Source organism: Ictidomys tridecemlineatus, chromosome 9 (assembly GCF_052094955.1).
Source record: "Ictidomys tridecemlineatus isolate mIctTri1 chromosome 9, mIctTri1.hap1, whole genome shotgun sequence".
Lineage (NCBI taxonomy): Eukaryota > Metazoa > Chordata > Mammalia > Rodentia > Sciuridae > Ictidomys > Ictidomys tridecemlineatus.
The window spans coordinates 95,726,544-95,745,368 of record NC_135485.1 but is presented as its reverse complement, the minus strand read 5'-3'; the positions used below and the strand labels follow the sequence as shown (position 1 = coordinate 95,745,368).

At 40.9% G+C, this 18,825-nt stretch overlaps 1 protein-coding gene across 2 annotated transcripts in view; it reads left to right on the top strand.

The window, feature by feature from the left end:
- Positions 1-17,897, top strand: part of Hadh (hydroxyacyl-CoA dehydrogenase) — a 47,995-nt gene extending 30,098 nt beyond the window's left edge. For both annotated transcript variants that reach the window (XM_005340788.5, XM_078021827.1), the window contains exons 4-8: positions 1,100-1,226; positions 4,328-4,417; positions 9,736-9,808; positions 15,525-15,641; positions 17,033-17,897. In XM_005340788.5, coding sequence (XP_005340845.1) covers positions 1,100-1,226; positions 4,328-4,417; positions 9,736-9,808; positions 15,525-15,641; positions 17,033-17,151 — 526 coding nt within the window. In that variant the 3' untranslated portion in view covers positions 17,152-17,897. The remainder of the gene's footprint in view (positions 1-1,099; positions 1,227-4,327; positions 4,418-9,735; positions 9,809-15,524; positions 15,642-17,032) is intronic.
- Positions 17,898-18,825: the final 928 nt, after the last annotated feature.

Genomic DNA, 18,825 nt, shown 5'->3' with positions numbered 1-18,825 from the left:
GAGCTGACCTGAGACAAGGATGCTGGAGCCTCATCTGTCAGCCACCTAACCCACATTGGCCTCTTCTTTCATCTCACTCTTCTCTCCAAATTATGGGTTTCTTCTTCCTTCCCCTTACCACCTCCCACCACTCTTGATTTCAAGCACATTGTAGTATTCTCTTGTAGGAAATCAGGAACCCTCAAGAATCTGGTTAGTAACAGAACCATTGCCCATCCTGTTCTGTGACCAGGCCTTTAGAATGGTGGTGATTGGCATTAGGCTGGTTTATGTAGTATTATCCACAAGGTGGTGCTATAGGAAAACTGAGAAGTCCTGTCTCCAAGGATTTGCCTTTCCTGCTTTTGGAATCTCATTTGAAAATTAAATTTGGTTTAAGTCAGCATGGACTTTTGTAAAATTAACCAGTTGATTTATACACACAAAATAAGATGGAACTTTTCAGGAGACATTACAACATATATCATGTATATTCATGTGTCCTCCCTTCCCCAAGAGTACCTGTGTAACCTTAATACTTCTTTAGACCATGTTTGTTTTCTTCTGTTTTCATTTTAAATTCTCATCTAATGTAAAAGTAAGGATTTTTCACTTGAGAGGAAAGTTCTAAGCTTGTGTTTCCCATCAGATGTTTCTTGTTGGAGATTTGAGATATTTAGTTTTTTTGTTGTTGATTTTAGATATCCATCTTTCTTTTTTCATTAATTGGATCACTTTGAGTTTCATTTTGTGACTGAGGTTGGTTTTGTTGCTTGGTCAATTAGTTACCTTCTTTTTTTTGTTCCTCATATAACATGAAAAGTAGCTAATACAAGTAGATTGGAGAAATTAAGTTCCTGGAAATTAAGGGAAGATTGATATAGATTACATGTGCCTTTAGAAAAGGTAACCTACTTAATTTAAAATTTTAAGGTTTAAACAAAACTGAGGCTACTTAATTTCAGGTCTTGTGTGAAAATGTGTCTTTTCCTTGACATCCTCGGCAGGTGGGGATAACAGATCTGGCAGTAAGCAGGTACCTTGGGCATGGCAACTGAGCATGTTGCTGCATGTCTCCAAAGTTGGAACTCATTCTGATTCACCATTTTTCTCTCCACAGACATACAATTTTTGCCAGCAACACTTCCTCTTTGCAGATCACAAGCATAGCCAATGCCACCACCAGACAAGACCGATTTGCCGGCCTTCATTTCTTCAACCCAGTGCCCCTGATGAAACTCGTAGAGGTCAGTGGGTATCTGCTTGTGTCTTGCTCTCCAGTACTTGGCTTCTGAGTCTCCTGGCCCTGCTACTGGGGATTATGTTGGATGGGTTTTAATGGGAGGGTGGAAGATTGTCCTGTGCTTGTGCTTCTCTTGTCCTTTTCAGGGCCAAAGGAAGAAAAAGCACCTAGAAAGGTGCCTGTAATTTGTGTCTTTACAATCCTGTGTTTGGAGGGCTATGGAGTGTTATTGTTATGGTTGTGGCATTGCTGAGAAAGGTATCAATCAGGTTGGGAGGCAGCACTAAAGACCACTGGCTTGATGAGACCATGGAGGGGAGACCCACACACATTCATACTGTCTTGCTGAGGTCAGCTTGCTCCATGCTATAGGTAGAATTTTTATTAAATCTCATGTACTACCTTGTCCACCATTCCTGGGGTGAATTCTGGCCCCATATGCCTTAAATTGTCCCCAGAGGAGGCATATCTCTATGTTGTGATCAGAACTGTTCAGAGCAACTTCCGATAACCTGGGAGCCTCCTGTCCACAAAGTTGAGAGGTGGAAGTAAAGGCCAGGCAGAATTACCTATAGTGTTCCTCTTTGGGCTGCTTCTGCTTGCTTGCTTAGAGACTTGGGTGTAAGGGAGATGGAGTCACAATAGACAATTTGCACCTTAAATGTGGCAACTTGCTCTTTACAGGGGCTAATTATAGGATCAGAGGAGCAGCTGCTATTAAAACAGCATTTGTTCTGAGGTTGAGGAGTTATTGCCGTGTGAAGTGTGGGGGATGCTGCCTGTGTGGAGTCAGGCAAGCTTCCAGAGACTGACTGTGGCCTTACTGCCAAAGTGTGGACTTGGTCTGTCTGCTCACTGCTGCCTTCTTTCTCCTCCAGCCCCCTTTCCTTCTTTTATTCCCTCGCTGCCTACCTTCCCCAGTATAGCCATTTTGTAATCATCAATCATAATTATGACTCTTAGACCTTTGTCTCAAGTGACAGCTCTGATGCTTCTTCAGCTTCTTCCAATTTACTCATTAGGCTGAATTTAAAGAAGTTTAGCAAAGAAAAATAGCATTTACTCTTATGCAGTAAAAGCAAAGAAATGGAATAAATTTTCAACATTTTAGTATGTAGGAACTAATTATTTACTGCATCATATGTATACTTGTTTGGAGATAAAGACACTTTCTGTAGAGTTACTTTAAATGCTGATAATGTTTCAACTGCATTTATCTAATACTGACTATGTCTTTAGAGATGTAGTATGTTAACAGATGACGCTTAGCAAATGTTATTTTCTAGGAAACATTTTGTTAAAGTGCTCTATTTAATTTTTATTTTTTACCTTCAGCTCTTATATATATATTGCTGGTGGAGAGCACCAGAATGAATTGTGTGGTAAGCTGAGTGGCTCACCACCTTGAGACTGAACTTGTTGGAACTATAGATAGTCTCAGTGATATAGCAAGTGCTGTATCACTGAGACTCTCTATAGCACATTGCTATATGTTGAACACATCCCTCCCCTTTACAAGAACAGAACTTTATTGTTGACTCCTTTAACCCAATAACTTATTTTTAAGATTCCATAGTTAACATAGTTCCATTTAACTAGAATAAGCCTAGCTCATTTTGTGTAGGTCTGATACAGACTTTTCAGGAACAGCTTCAGGATTGCTGTTCATAGGGTCTGTGAACCTACAGGTCAGTTTCTTGTTGCTTTCGTCTTGCTCCTTGTCTTTGTCTTTCTGATGCTTGTTTCTGTTTCTACTCATTAACTTTACTCAGTGTCAGAACATGCCACCACACCCAGGCTGTGATCACCTAGAACATGAGCAGTCGTGATCCTTTGTTCTTTAACCCTGCATTGACATTAGCTCATTAAGCCAGGCACTTCTCTGGCCCTCCTAGGCAGGAGGACCTGTTATGTATGAAGATGCCCATTTCATAGGAGAGAGGTAAGCCACTTGCCCAAGGTAACATAAAGGATCTGATGTAAAAGCCATACCTCCTCACTTTAACTCTACTGGAAGTTCTTTACTGGCATTTAAATTGTGTGTGTGTTTAAATTCACCTGAGTCTCTACATTTACCCAAATCTAATTCCTTACAGGTGAATCCTATAAGTGCTTACTGGCAGTGTTCTTGGTACCACCTCCTCTCCAACTGAGTGGGGTAGCAGCTATACCCTTGTGTGCACCACAGAGCAGGGAAGGAGGGCTGCTGGAGCAGGTGGCAGGACCTGGTCCTGTTGGCTTCCTCTTGGGAGGATTCTGTTCAGAAGCAAAGGGGGGTGTGGGCCCTAGGGCATCTGTGTAGGAGAAGGAGGAATAGTGGGAGGGTTTCACATCTAGGAAGCCAGGAGGAAATCACTCCTTGAGCAAATCACTCCTTTTGCTGGAGCTCTTTCTCTATAGTAGGAGAAAGTGAGGTTCTGTGCAGACAGCTCTAAGGGCAGTGTCCACACTCTCCTACCCTCCACCACCCTGAATGACTACTAAAACAATAAGAAAAGCCAGCATTTCCTGAGCCCTTCATACCTGCTCCGAGCTGTGCTTAGTGCTTTACCCCCATTTTAATTTTTTTCTCACTTCATTGAGATGGATAGATTGGTTTTAGTGTCAATTCACCTTGAAAAACAGCCAGTAAGTAGTAAAACAGGGGATTTTTGTTTGTTTTGAGACATGGTCTTACTAAGTCCTTAGGGCCTCATTAAACTTTCTGAGATTGGCTTTAAACTTGTGAATCTCCTGCCTCTGCCTCCTAAGCTGCTGGGATTACAGGTGTGTACCACTGCACCTAGAGCAACTGGTATTTGAATTCAGGACTGTCTCAGTGACAGACCTGTAGAACTATCCTGTACCCTCCCTCTGCCCAATACTTTCTCCACTTACATTGTAAGTCTTGATTTTTTTTGCATTTTATAGTATTTCACTATCTTAAAATAGACATTTTGGTAAACATTTTGTTTTTGGCTTAAGATCTCTATTTTTATGCTGAAACTAAAATTGTTTTTGCCATCTGTATGGACCCTGTTAAATCAGTGTTTCCTTGAATCATTCTATGATTCATTGCACTTGTTTGCTGCTTTCCAGACATAATTCTTTGCTTTGCATTTCCAGGTCATTAAAACACCAATGACAAGCCAGAAGACATTTGAATCTCTGGTGGACTTTAGCAAAGCCTTGGGAAAACATCCCGTTTCTTGCAAGGTAGAGTATGGGTAGTCTGTTTTCAGTTACTATGACAAAATACCTAAGGCAGACTAACTTCATAAAGAAGAGAGGTTTATTTAGCATACAGTTCTGGAGATTCAAAGGCATGGTGTTAGCTAGCATCAGCATCAGCTCATGGCTGATGGTGTCACATTGACCAGAGCATATACTGGAGGAATCATATGTCTACATAGGAAGCCAAAGAGAGACTCGGATCATGCCTAGGCTTTTTATAACAACTCATTCTTTGAAGAATTCATTCCAGAAAACCAGTAATTCCTTCCAAGTGAGTTCCTGCAATAACCTAAGAACCTCCTGCTAGGCTTCACCTCTTAAAGGTTCCACACCATCTCTAAGGGGACCAGGCTCCCAAAACACCAACCTCTAGGGAGACAAACAGTATCCAAACTGTAGGTAGCTTGGGAAGGAGGTGGTTTCCCTTGGATCCTGACTTAATTCAGGTAGAATACTTCTAATAGAATGATATATGAGAGATGGGGCACTTGTTTACTGCAGAATTGTCCATGAGCCATAAGATCAGGTTGTACCTTCATTCTGGTTTTTGGGCAAGGAAACCAGACTCCTGACCTATGCCCAGGGCCATCAGGTAGATAGTCTTGAGATTCAAATAGATCTTAGGGCTCCAGCTAAATAGAAGACTTGGGAGTTCTCTTTGGGCCCTGGTTTTTGTCTATAGATAAGCAGTTATATTTTCTTTTTTCCTTTTTTTTTTTTTTTTAGAGAATTTTGATTTTTTTTTTTAGTTTTTTGGCGGACATAACATCTTTGTATGTGGTGTATGAGGATCGAACTCGGGCGCGCTACCGCTTGAGCCACATCTTCAGCCCAAGCAGTTATATTTTCATACATGGTTTTTGTGGCCCACTAGCTTTACCTGCTGTTGGCCCTTGAGACTCAGGTACGCTTTATGTCAGTTACAGCTTGCTGGACACATACATCTGTAACAGAAACCTATGAAAAGAACTTTTGAAAAGAACACTACAGATAGTTAGGGAAACAATGACACAGAAAGAGACTAACCTGATTAACCTATAGCATTAAGGAAGTGCTTCTCTATAGAATGTAGCATTATGTTTTCCATTGAGAAGCATGTTGAAGGGAAAGCAGGCTTGACCTTCAGTTTAAACCCCTTTTCCTAAGATACCCAGTTATTATTTGTAAAATGATCCCAGTTATTGGTGTCTGTCATTTTGATTACCTTCAGGTTGTGCATTTGACTTTAGTTCCCCATTTAGTTTTCTGATTACCTTCATCCTCCCCAAACTTAGGGACCATACTTCTGCATGACTTTGCAGTTTTTTAAAAAAAGGTACAAAATGCCACACCATTCAAAGTTTTATAAATAAGTTATGACCTTTATTTGTCATGATTTTTTATATCTTTATGGTTCTTTCTTGGCATACTTTTCTAAAATAGTCTTACATTTGAACTTATAGTATTGTATTAACCCACAAAAAGTCATATCATCCATGAATCATCTGAACAAGACATATGTTGATGTAGGCCTCATTAAGCCAAAGACTTGTATATGCTGGTCCCCCTAGTCCACCAGTCTGGTGTTATTAGAAAGTCTCAGTAGTTTTTATTGTTGTTTTGCAGTATTGGAATTAAAACCAAGGTTTTACATATACTAGGCAAGTGCTGTATCACTGAGTTATATCCCCAGCCCCCACTTTTTTTTCTTGTATTCAGCTACTTTTTTTTTTATTTTAAAAATTAATGTATTCTAATTAGGTATACACAACCGCAGAATGCATTTTGATTCATCGTAAACAATTGTAGCACAACTTTTCATTTCTTAACACCATGTTAAGTTGCACCATATGTGCAGTCATGCATGTATCTAGGGTAATAATGTCCATCTCATTCCATCTTTCCTGTCCCCGGGCCCCCTTTCCTCTCTCCTTTGTACAAAGTTGCCCCATTTTCCCCATGCCTCCCCTGTGGATCAGCATCCACTTATCAGAGAGCATTCAGCCTTCGGTTTTGGGGGATTGGTTTACTTCGCTTAGCATGATATTCTTTAGCTCCATCCATTTACCTGCAAATGCCATAATTTTCTTCTCTTTTAATGCTGAATAATATTTCACTGTGCATATGTACCACAGTTCTTTATTTGTTCATCTATTGAAGGGCATCTAGGTTGCTTCCACAGTTTAGCTATTGTGAATTAGCTGCTGTAAACATTGATGTGGCTGCATTACTATAACATGATGCTTTTAAGTTCTCTCAGTTAGACCAAGGAGTGGGATAGCTGGGTCAAATGGTGGTTCCATTCCAAGTTTTCTAAGGAATCTCCATACTGCTTTGCAGATTAGTTGTACCAATTTACAGTCCCACCAGCAAGGTATGTGTGTGCCTTTCCCCCACATCCTCACCAACACTTATTGTTGTTTGTATTCTTGATAACTGCCGTTCTGACTGGCAAAGATGAAATCTTAAGAGTAGTTTTGATTTGCATTTCTCTAATTACTAGAGATGTTGAACATTTTTTTCGTATATTTATTGATCGATTGTATATCTTTTTCTGAGAAGTGTCTGTTCACCTCATTAGCCCATTTATTGATTTGGTTGTTTGTGTTTTTGGTGTTAAGTTTTTTGAGTTCTTTATATATCCTGGAGATTAGTGCTGTATCTGATGCGCATATGGCAAAAATTTGTTTTCAAAATGTAGGCTCTCTCTTCACCTCATTGATTGTTTCTTTTGCTGAGCGAAGCTTTTTGGTTTGAATCCATCCCATTTATTGATTTTTTATTTTATTTTCTTGCACTTCAGGAGTCTTATTAAGGAAGTTGGGGCCTAATCTGACGTGATAAAGATTTGATCCCCAGGTCCTTTTTAAATTTTATTTTGAGACAGAATCTTACTAAGTTTAAGTTGCCTGGGCTGGCCTTGAACTTGGTGTAGATGGAACCACAGGTGTGTGCCACCACACCTGGCTGGGAGTCTCTCTCTCTCTCTCTCTCTTTTTTTTTTTTTAGTTGTAGATGGACCCAATACCTTTATTTTATTTTTGTATTTTTATGTGGCTGAGGATCGAACCTAGTGCTGCACATGTGCTGGGCAAGTGCTCCACTGAGCCACACCTAGCCCAGGAGTCTCATTTTTGAACACTCATTTTTTATTTGATTGGTTCTGTGGTTTTACATCACTTGGATTTGAAAAAAAGCACATTGATAACTGCATGTTATATTTGTACTTTCTTACCCATTTTTGCTTTGTTAGTGGAAGAAAGTAGTAATTGTGTTAGAAAGAACTAAACTTTAGGCAAATCAGAAGCTAGTGCTAGAAATGCAGGAAAAGGCCGGTAATTATCCTCAGCATATAATCATTAATTCATGGAGAGTGTCGATTCTTTTTCCCCTCAGAGTAGCTATGGCAGCTTCAGGGACAGGAAGCCTTTGGTTTCTGAAAATTGAGCTTGTTAGATAATTGGGAAATAAATCTGTGTGAGGCTCTCTGTGAGTCAATGGGTCATGCATTCAAGCTCTTGATGAGACATGTCCTGGCAGCACATAGAATGAAGCTTGGCACATAGTATATACTGTCATATGCTACATAACACTGTCAGTCAGTGATGGACAGCATACATGATGATGGTCCCATAGATTGGGCTGGACCTGAAAAATTCCTATTGTGTGCTGGTGTGGCAGCCGTCCTGAAGTTTTGGTGCCAGCACTACTCACATGTTTGTGGTGATGCTGGTACAAACGAACTTCTACTTCCAGTTGTGTGAAAGTGCAGCGCATACAGTTACACACAATACATAGCCCTTGATGATAAACAGCTGTATTACTGGTTTATGTGTTTATTTTTTATCCTTTCAACTTCTTACGTATATAAAAAAGAGGTGACTAAAAAAGCCTCAAGCGGGTCCTGTGAGCTCTTTCTATTAAGGTTATTAGTTATTATAATTGGAGCCAATTTTTTGGAGGGTTACCAGGGACTGAACTCAGGGGCACTCGACCACTGAGCCACATCCCCAGCTGTATTTTGTATTTTATTTAGAGACAGGGTCTCACTGAGTTGTTTTAGCACCTCGTTGTTGTTGAGGCTGGCTTTAAACTTGTGATCCTCCTGCCTTGGCCTCCCAAGCTGCTTGGATTACAGGTGTGCACCACCAGACCTGGCCTGGAGCAAATATTTTTGAAGGCTGCTTTCTGATTGTAACTTTGTATTGGTGTTTTATGCTCTCATCTTAAGTTGAAAAGCATGTTTTGCCTCAGTTATAAAATCACCTTTGTGTTATTATTTTAATCTTGGTTATAATATAAACCTTGTTTGGTCTTCTCTGCATTCTTGTAATGGGGGTGGGGTTGGTTTCTGCTTGGTCGAAGTTATAGGAGGTACAAACGCTGTCACTTCACTATGCAGTTTACACAGCATGCACCCAGGTTAGCTCAGCAAGTGTGCTAGGTTCTGGTCATCTTCATTTCATATGATGGCAGAATACCTATTATATACTAGAAACAGAATACAGGGCGTAGGTCAGGGGGAGGATGTCTGTCTTAGGAAGATCAGACTTTTTTTTCCCCTCCCTAATATTTTTAGTTGTAGATGGACACAATGCCTTTATTTTATTTATTTATTTTTAATGTGGTGCTGAGAATCAAACCTAGTGCCCCATATGTGCTAGGCAAGTGCTCTACCACTGAGCCACAACCCCAGCCCAGATTAGAGCTTTTTGACAGAAGAGGGAGCACTGTTTACTTAGTGGAAATTAGCTTCACATAAACACCATCAAAACATTACCAATCTGACCTTCTCCATAAGCCCACCAAAGAGATCAGTAAATAAAAATCTAAATCTCATACTGATCCTTTTGGAGAGATGATTAAGTGTTATACTCATGCAAAGAAATTCAGAGCCCGGAGTCATCCCCTGGAGAGGTGGCATGCTGTGCCAAGCTGTGCCATGAAGGGCCAGCCACCTACCAGGGGACCTACTCCTTTGTCCCTGCACCTGTCCCGGACTCTACTGTGCTGCACTGTGCAAGGACACTGAGTAGCCCAAGAATGTGCCAGATCCTGGAAAATAGTACTCCTTGAAGGATTGTTCTAGATGGAGTGATAATTTTTCCTAGGTTGCTGAAAGGGAAATGGGATAGGAAAGAAGAAAAGATTACATTGTCATGTAAGATAAAAATAGGTACTTTAAAACAAATGTATGTAGCTTGATAAACGTGGGCAACTTAATCCAAGGCAAGAAGTAATGATCTTCACAAAAGTGGTGACTTCAAAAAAGATGAAGTTTAATGAAAAGTCATTTTTCTTTTTTCTCTTTTCTGAAATAGGACACTCCTGGGTTTATTGTGAACCGTCTCCTGGTGCCATACCTTATAGAAGCGATCAGGATGCATGAACGAGGTACTCTTCCTGAGCTGGACTGAGATCTAGATTTCTTATGAAGTGTATAGAAAGCAGGGCCACATAGTAGAGGAAGGAGCTGCAGTTCTCTAGCTGTGTCATCTTAGTCTCTCCATGGCCTCAGAACCTTTGTCATTATATCCAGGTCTCCCAGCTTCTCTGTGAGGCCTCTAACAGGTGGCTGTGGGCCTCCACTGCAGTACCAGTCTGAGCAATTGCGTGGCTGACCCAGATTTATATCCTTGATCTTTGCCTTTGGTTAAAAGTATACTGCTTCAAACAAAGAATAATAATAATGTGAAAATCAATAGACTAGGGGACACTGAAAGTTCCTTTAGGATCTAAAAACTTGTATTGGAAATAAGTGACAGAGCTGATATGTGAAAAAGATGATTTCTAATGGCCCTGTATTCATACTTTTTGAAAGACGGCATATATATATATTTTTTTTTAACCTCAAGAATGATCTAAAAATTTTCCCTCAATACTTGTTTGACAAAGACTTTTCCTGTTGAAGGAACATAAAACTTGGGACGTGGTCCAGGGTTATAGTTGATGTTCATTCTCCTGCCCACCTTCTCTCCCATTTTTGGAAAGGTAACTATCATATCTGCTTCGAAGGCAAGCAATCTGTAATGGAACTTGATAAAAAGCAAGTGTAACTGTTTTCAGTGACATCATTCACAAATGCTCACTCCCAGAAGAGTGTCATTTTTGAAACAAAACATTTACACCAGCTCTTCCCGAGAGATGAAAGCACATTTGCTTCCTCAAGATCTGCTTTAAATATTAACTTTTCTCTATGGTTTATAGAAGCAATTGCCTCACTTTTGCTCCAAGATCAAACCAACACTTCTGTGTTTATCTATCAACAAATATGCCTAATTACATCTCAAAGAAAGTGCAGCATTTTGCCTACCTTGAAAGGCAGTTGTGTTTTTTTTTTTTTAATAAAATGTAATGTTTGAGAATGTAGCATGTGGATGGAACCACCTCTTTGTGGTGTTTTCCTCACTGAACTACACTGTCCCTTTGATACATTCTCCTGTATCAAGTATCTTATGGGAAGGTGAAAGCTGTTCTGTTCTGCTTTCCAGCAGCAGTGGTCCCTTTCAGAACAGACTACCTTTGCCCTTTGCCATCGCAGGCTACCTATGGGGTGTGACAGAGGACAGGGTTTGATGCCTGGTGGATGTGCTTTAGTTTGTTCTTGGTGCTCTCCAGGACAGTCTGTCATTGCTGATCTCCTGGCGTTTTGAGGCCTTTGAGCTGGTGCATCTCCTAAAGGAGCTGAGGTCTGGGTGGGTGCAGTTTTCCAGTAATCCACACTGTGGTCTGCACTCCTTATGTCATACCCAGACCTCTTACTACATCCCTTCTGTGACCTTACTGTCCCTCCCCTTCCAGCCAGCACAGAATAGGGCTTAGGTGTATGCCCACCACTCTGCCTCCATTCTCAGCTCTGCAGCTGGGTTGTCGCAGTTACTTGTCTCTGGTTTCTCCCTCTTCTGTCTTCCACATCTGCTTGATTCTTCCTGTTGTACCTGCTCCCTTTCCATCCCAGCTCTCCCTCCTCCTCAGTGAGGCTTCATCAGGCACCAAACAAGTTCCTGTTACCTCATGTCTTCCTCAGATCTGTCCCCTCCACAGTGCTTGCGAAGAAAGTGCTGTGCTGTTGAGGAAGTTGTGGAGATGCTGTGTGCTGTATCTTACCTACAGACCCTGCGAGGGTGTCTCAGACTCCTGTAGCACAACAAAGCCTCTGTAGATGCTCTATGACTTCATTTCCACTTCATTTGAGGGAAGCTTTTCTGTACCACACTATTGATATGCCTGGGCCATGGGATTGGCAAAGGCTGCTTTGAGTGGTAGAGGATCATTGGAAGGATGTGTGGGCTACTGTCTAGTCAGACCCCCAGATGTTTGGACAGCTTTCAGGACACAACTAATTCCTGCTATTTATCACCCACTCCCTATGGGACTAGTGGAAGCCCATTACCCTCTTTTGCCTTTGCTGACTGTGCCTCATGGCTCCTGTGTTGGGCCTTCTCATTGTCCAGCTCAGTACTCACTATTGCTCATTCCACTATGGGGAAGGCCTGGTGGGGGCAGTCAAGCACTATTCTTGTGGGTTGGAGGGATATAGATTGATAGATTGGATGGGCTGATGCCCAGACTGCTGTCCCCTCTCAGGTGCCCATAATGGTTTGCTAGTTATAGCTTGGCTGTGGACAACACAGTGAGCTCTTTACAAGAGGACTGTGCTGGGAACAGGTCCTGGGAATGTGATAATCCTGGCCCCCAGTCACTATAGGATGTTCTGTTTGTAGTCACCCCTGCTCCAGACATGCACAATGGTTCTCTGGTAATCCACTGTGTACAAACTGTTCTCACTCTCTGCCCCTGCTGTGATTGCCACATACTTTACTCCCATGCCCCACCTGAGTGTCCTCCGTCTCCATGCTGAACATAATCTTTTATAGCTCTTTTTGCTTTGGCCTTCCTATGGGTGACTTGCCAATCCCTTCCCTGTGGAATGGTGGATGTCTGTCTTCTCTTGCCATACCCTTCTGGGGAAGTATCTGGGTCCTCCTCTTCTTCATGACTCCAAAGCACTTGCACAGGTCAGGCATTTGGAATTGAGGTAACTACTGATGTGGACATTGAGAGTCTCTGTTGGTAACGCTGAGAGTAGTTGGCAGGTGGTGCTGATGAGCTGCTGGTAGAGGAAACAATGTTGAGACCAGGCCCGGATCCCAGTCCCCATCCAGGCAGATTTCTGAGTACACTGAGGAAGCTTTTCTTTGTTGTCTATAGAGTTAAGGGCTCTTGCCTGAGGGGAGGTGGAGGGGTCTCATGAACCTCCTAAGGTTGATGCAAAATTTTCTATGGGAGGAATGCCAGATTCTTAGAGAAGTACTTAACTCTAAAGAAGTTTAAGTATTGGGGCTGGGGTTGTGGCTCAGTGGTGGAGTGCTTGCCTAGCATGCATGAGGCACTGGTTTCGATCCCTAGCACCACATAAAAATAAATAAAATAAAGGTATTGTGTCCATCTACAAGTAAATTTTTTTTTTTTTAAAAAAAGGAATTTTAGGGATTATTGATCAATATTATACAACATTTAACTCCCACTTGGTCCACCAGTCCCTGTGTGTGTCTTTTATTTCTCTCTCTTCTTTTTGCCTTTTTTGCTCTTTATTACTCAAGACAGAACTTTTAAGAGTTGTGCTGACTTTGTAAAACTAGATTTTTTTAAAAAAAAATTTCATAATACACGGTATTGTCTTTTTGTTTTTGGAAGTAGTATAGTCCTCAAGTGAGTCTCTGAATCAAGAATTACTGTCTTGCCTAGAGGGCTCATATTCCTTCTTTGAGTATGAATTTGATTCAGTGGCTTTGGGTTAAGTGGGAACAATTGGGCTGTTTGTGGGCACTCCCCATATAAATGAGTCAGTAGAGAAGTGTTAGACTGTGACTAGGAATTGTAGAGACAGAGGGTCTAGGATGGTGGGAACCCTAGCCCAGAGTCCTGGGAGCTTCTCTTTTAGATGCAGGGAGTAGGGGAGGCTCTGAGGAGGTGACACCTGAGCTGAGACCTAAAGAATAAGAGCTTCATGCCCCAGGCACAGGGAGCAGCTATTGCTAAACCCTGAGATAAGGGTATGTAAGCCTGCTACCCCCCATCATCTAGAGGCAACAGTGCTACCATAGAAGTTGCAGGGTCTTGAAATCCTGAGTCAGATCCACTTTTGAGCCATAGAGCCACGGCTCAAATTTTGCCCCTTCACATGTTCTTCTATCTTCCTGTCTCCCCTCCTCTGAGAAAATCTGCCCATCATTGCCCACACAGAGCCATGTAAATCTTCATGAAGCTTCAGCAACTGTTATATTGTCTTTTTGGTTTGCACATTTTAGTCTTCCCATTTTGTCATAAGTACCTTGAGTACTTGTATTTCATTGTCTCACTGTACGTCTTTGGTGCCTGCTACACAATGGGTATAAATCAAACAGGCCGCCTGATAAGGCTAATATACCTGATCCTTTTTGCTTTTTTGTGGCAATGATTTCTCAGAAGTCTCGAATCCTAATTAGTATAGTACTAATGTCATGCATAGAAAATAATTTGAGTGGTGTTTTGTTCACCTTAAATTGCTCTGAAATTCTGCAGCATTACGTTAGTACTTTCTATACTTTTAAAAAATATAGTCTTAGGGCATTGTGGTGCATGCCTGTAATCCTAGCAACCTGGGAGGCTGAGGCAGAAGGATCGCAAGTTTGAGGCCAGCCACAACATCATAGTGAGGCCCTAAGCAACTTAGAGAGACCCTGTCTCAAAATTTAAAAGAATAAAAAGGACTGGGGATGTGGCTCAGTGGTTAAGTGTCCTAGGTTAGATTACTGGTACCTGCCCTCCCCAAATTACTTATGTCTTTATAGCTTTTTTAGTAGTTCTTGCTCCTTGTGCTTAAAAATCTGAATTATGAAATTCTGTTTTAACATTTTATTTAACTCTGAATATCATTAAACTACTTCTTTGTGCTTTGAAATAAAATTCTAGATAGCCACTTCTTATAGCTCATTCCAATTTCTGATTTCAGAGAAAGGATACACAGGTGGTTGGTTCTCTATAAAGTCCTCTTGTGGTCCAAAAGACAGCATGTTACAGGGAAGTTTTCAAGGAAAAAAACTGTCTAGGTCTGTTCAACCCATTTTCATATGTGCATAGCAGTTTGTGAAAGCTTTTTGCAGCTGTGACCAAACATACTTAACTTAAAGGAGGAAAGGTTTAGTTTGGCTCATGGATTTACAAGTCCATAGTTGGTCAGTTCTATTGCTCTAGGTCTAAGATGAGGCAGGATATAATGGCACAAGGGTGTGGTAGAGGAAAGCTGTCAACTCATGGCAGCTAAGAGGGAGAGAAAGAGCGGGGTTGGTGGGGATAGGATGGGACAGCCAGAAATAAGATACAGGAATAAGCACGCCCCTGGTAACCTACTTCCTCCAACCATGTCCCACCTACTTATAGTTTCACTCCTCACCGTAGGTCACTATTAATATATCAGATGGATTAATCCATTGATAAGGTCAGAACCCTCATGACCCAGTCTCTTCCACAAAGCCCCACCTCTGGACATTGCTGCATTGGGTACCACATCCTCAGCACATACCTATGGGGGATATTCCAGATCTAAATCATAATAATTTGGACTTTTAAAAACAGTTATCTTAACTGATGTATTCATGGGAATGTGGTTCCAGGGGAATACTTGTTACTTGTGAAACAAAGAAAGCTAGAAAAGAAAATATACATGTGATACATACGAAAACAGAAACCTCTCTGTGTGTGTGTGTTTGCAACCCATTCATGAATAAAGAAATCTTCTCTAGCATTAACTGATATTTCAGGAAATGATTCCAGAGTTGGAAAACCCCAGTTCATTAGGAAGTAGCCAGCATTTCCAGACCCAGGGCTTTCCCTCTCCATGAACAAACAGCAGTGCTCTAGAATTTGCCTCACATGATACAGTTGCTTTGAACATCTTGTGACATATTGGTCAAATATCTCAGATGAAATCTTACCCAGTTCAGAAGACACATGGACTCTAGACATGCTTTAAATGTAAAATATGAAATTCTGATTCTGGGATTAAACCCCATGATAGGAAGAATTTGGGAAAAGTGGTAGTGACTCACTGCTGCCCTTTTTTCCTTAGGAGATGCATCCAAGGAAGACATTGACACTGCAATGAAGTTGGGAGCTGGATACCCTATGGGTCCATTTGAGCTTCTTGATTATGTTGGACTGGATACTACAAAGTTCATTCTGGATGGTAGGAATTGGAATCCTTTGTTGTTTTTGTTAAATTGAATTTTGTGTTGCTTTAACAACACTGGGTACTTCATAAGGAAAAGAGGTAAGGCTGGGCATGTAGCTCAGTGATACAGTGTTTATCTAACATGCAGGAGGCCTTGGGTTTGATCCCTAACACCACAAAAAAAAAAAAGAAAAGAAAAGAAAGCAGTTTATTTGATTCATAATTCTGACTCATAATTCTGGAAAATCCCAACAGTAAGATGCTTGAGTTTGGCAAAGCTCTTCTGGGTCACAACTCAGAAAGAAGTAGAAAAGGCAAACAGTGGTGTGAGAAGGAACCATGGTGTGGGATGGCTTTGCGTTGCAGTAGGCCAGTCTCTCAAGATGTAATCTAGTCATAGGAGACTTGCTCCCAAGAGACAGAATTCATCCATTGACCTAATTACTTTCCACTAAGCCCAATTTTTAAAGGTTTCACCACTTTGGCACCAGCACTGAGGACCAAACTTATAGCACGTGAACCTTTGGGGAATAAACCATATGCATACCTTAGTATCAGATTCAATATTTGATGGCAGGAGAAAGAAAATGTGACTGTCATTGTCCCTTTTTATCACACAATTTGATTTGTGGGACCTCCATTACAACCAAGATACACAACTATTTTTTAAATGTATCCACTTTAATGTGGTGACTCTGAAGACAAGATAAAAATAACTGAACTGTTGAGGCTGGGGTTGTGGCTCAGTTGTGGAGCACTTGCCTAGCACATGTGAGACACTGGGTTCCACCCTCAGCACCACATAAAAATAAATTTTTTAAAAAAGAAGGTATTGTGTCCATCCACAACTAATAATAGATAAATAAATAAAGCATTGGTCTAACAATGAGATTTTTTTTTTAAATGAACTATGGAAGTTGAAAGTAATTCTCTACTCCATATTTCACAAAAAGTTATATGCATTGGGGAGGAGGGGGGTTATAATTTAAGCAGGAAACTTGAATTTTATGAGGAGCAAAATTCAGTAGTAGGAAGTAATAGGAATTCAGATTTTTAACATGTTTTCTGAAAGTCAACTGTGCTACTTAGGAGTCCAACCAGCAAATTAACAGGTTTTATTAGTTTTCTTGGACCTTTGAACTTAGTGATTTCCAGGAATTGATTGGATACCCAGAAGGGCCATAACAGGGCTAGGCTTCGATTGGCACAGGTGGGTGGCAGCATGCCTGCTTTGGGGCTGATGTGGCTACACTAGCACATGCCTCAGTGCCTCATGCCTCTGCCATGGTGGCCTAAGTGGGCAACATGCCCCAGGAGCTTTCCCACATCAAAGTAAGGCTTTTCCCCAAGCTGTACTTCCAGAAGTGCCTTGGGAATACAGAGCACTTTGTCTCTCCTTTTAATAGGGTGGCATGAAATGGATGCGAAGAACCCACTGTTTCAGCCCAGCACATCACTAAATAAGCTGGTAGCAGAGAAGAAGCTGGGCAAGAAGACCGGAGAAGGATATTACAAATACAAATGATGCACAGCTTCTCTGGCTTCAGGAAGAAGTTTCGTGAGGGTGCTCTAACCAGCCCCAAGAGCCATGGGGATGCGCTTTGGTCAGGCAATCCCTCACTGTGCAGTCTGTTCAGTGTGCATTTCGATTATAATCTGAGGTAATTATTTTATTAGTCACAGTAATGGTAGATTCTTCCATTGATAATTAACTTCTTTTTTTAGTCTGTTCATTTCTATGTATTTTCTAAAAAACTTTACACCCTCAGTGCCTTGGAGCAAATGTTTCTTATGTAATACATTGATTGAGTCACTCAGAAAGGAGAGGCCCTTTCTCCCAGAGTGAGCTGCTGGCTTCATGTTGCTGTGCACTCCTATGAGGAGCCAGCAATGCACACTGTGCATCTGTGAGGGACAGCAGTCTGTGGTGCCTGCATCTTGCCTTTCTGAGAATATTTTGCTGTCTGCAGCTTTGAGCCTTATCCTGCATCTGGGTGTGACCTAAGATGTTATATCTTTATTCAGCTCATCAAGACACTGTTGCTGGATTGGTGGGAATATCTGTGTATGTTTGGTTTCCAGGAAGACGTCTTTTCATGGTCATTCATATCTACAAATCCTAATCATCAAATCCTAATCATTACTCTCTCTCTCTCTTTTTTTTTTTAATAAGAAATCAGTGCTGCAAACTCCTGTAAATTGTCTTCTAATAAAATGCAATCTATTAATCTGTGAAAATTTGGAAATAAACATGTAATTTAAAATTATAAATGCTTAAGTTATTATAAAAGTAAAGGTTGACGATCCAGTCAAAAGCTATGTTTTATCTTCTCTGGCCAATTGTTATTTTATAAAGTGTCACCAATGGTGAGGGAATGGCAGAAGGCATTTGTGTAAAGCCTGCCCGAGGCTGTCCCTTTCACATTTCTTACCAATAAAGTAGTAATAAGGGCACAGAGAATGATTTTTAAGGAACATCTGTTTCTTCTTTGCCAACAAAGTGAAGTAATGTAACTTAAGCTTCTTTTAATCATTGGCTTGAGAAAGTGTCTTCCATGATAGAATTTAGGACTTGGAAAGACATCAGAAGCCCTGAGGTCCAGTGGCCTCATTAACAGAGAGTTTAAGGGATGTGCCTAAGGTCACCAGATAATTTTGTTGCAGAATACAGATTAGATCTAGGTTTTGATGATAAAATTAAGTACAAAAGAGTAAATTTGGGGCTGGAGTTGTGGCTCAGTGGTAGAGGGCTTGCCTAGCATGTGTGAGGCAATGGGTTCGATCTTCAGCACCACATAAAAATAAATAAAATGAAGGTATTGTGTCCTCTATAACTAAAAACAAATTTTTTTTAAAAAGAGTAAATTTGAAAATCTCAAATCTGAACTGCAGATGGGACTTTTCTCCCAAATGGGTGCCCTTGCATACTTGCAAATGGTTGAGAGATTTTTTTCTTCATTTCATAATTGATAAAAGGAAGATTATTAATTTTAAAAATATTCAAATGCATTGCAAAGTGAAAAAGTACATACTTAATGTTTCTGCCACACTAGAAGCTTAGAAGCTTCCTAAACATTGCTTAACTAACAAAAGGAAGTGCCTGTGCAGCCATGACCATTTTCTCTGCTCAAGGTGATCCTGTGGCCTGACAGTGCCCTGCTCACTCTCAGGTTGGCTCTTGATCTTTGACATGAACCAT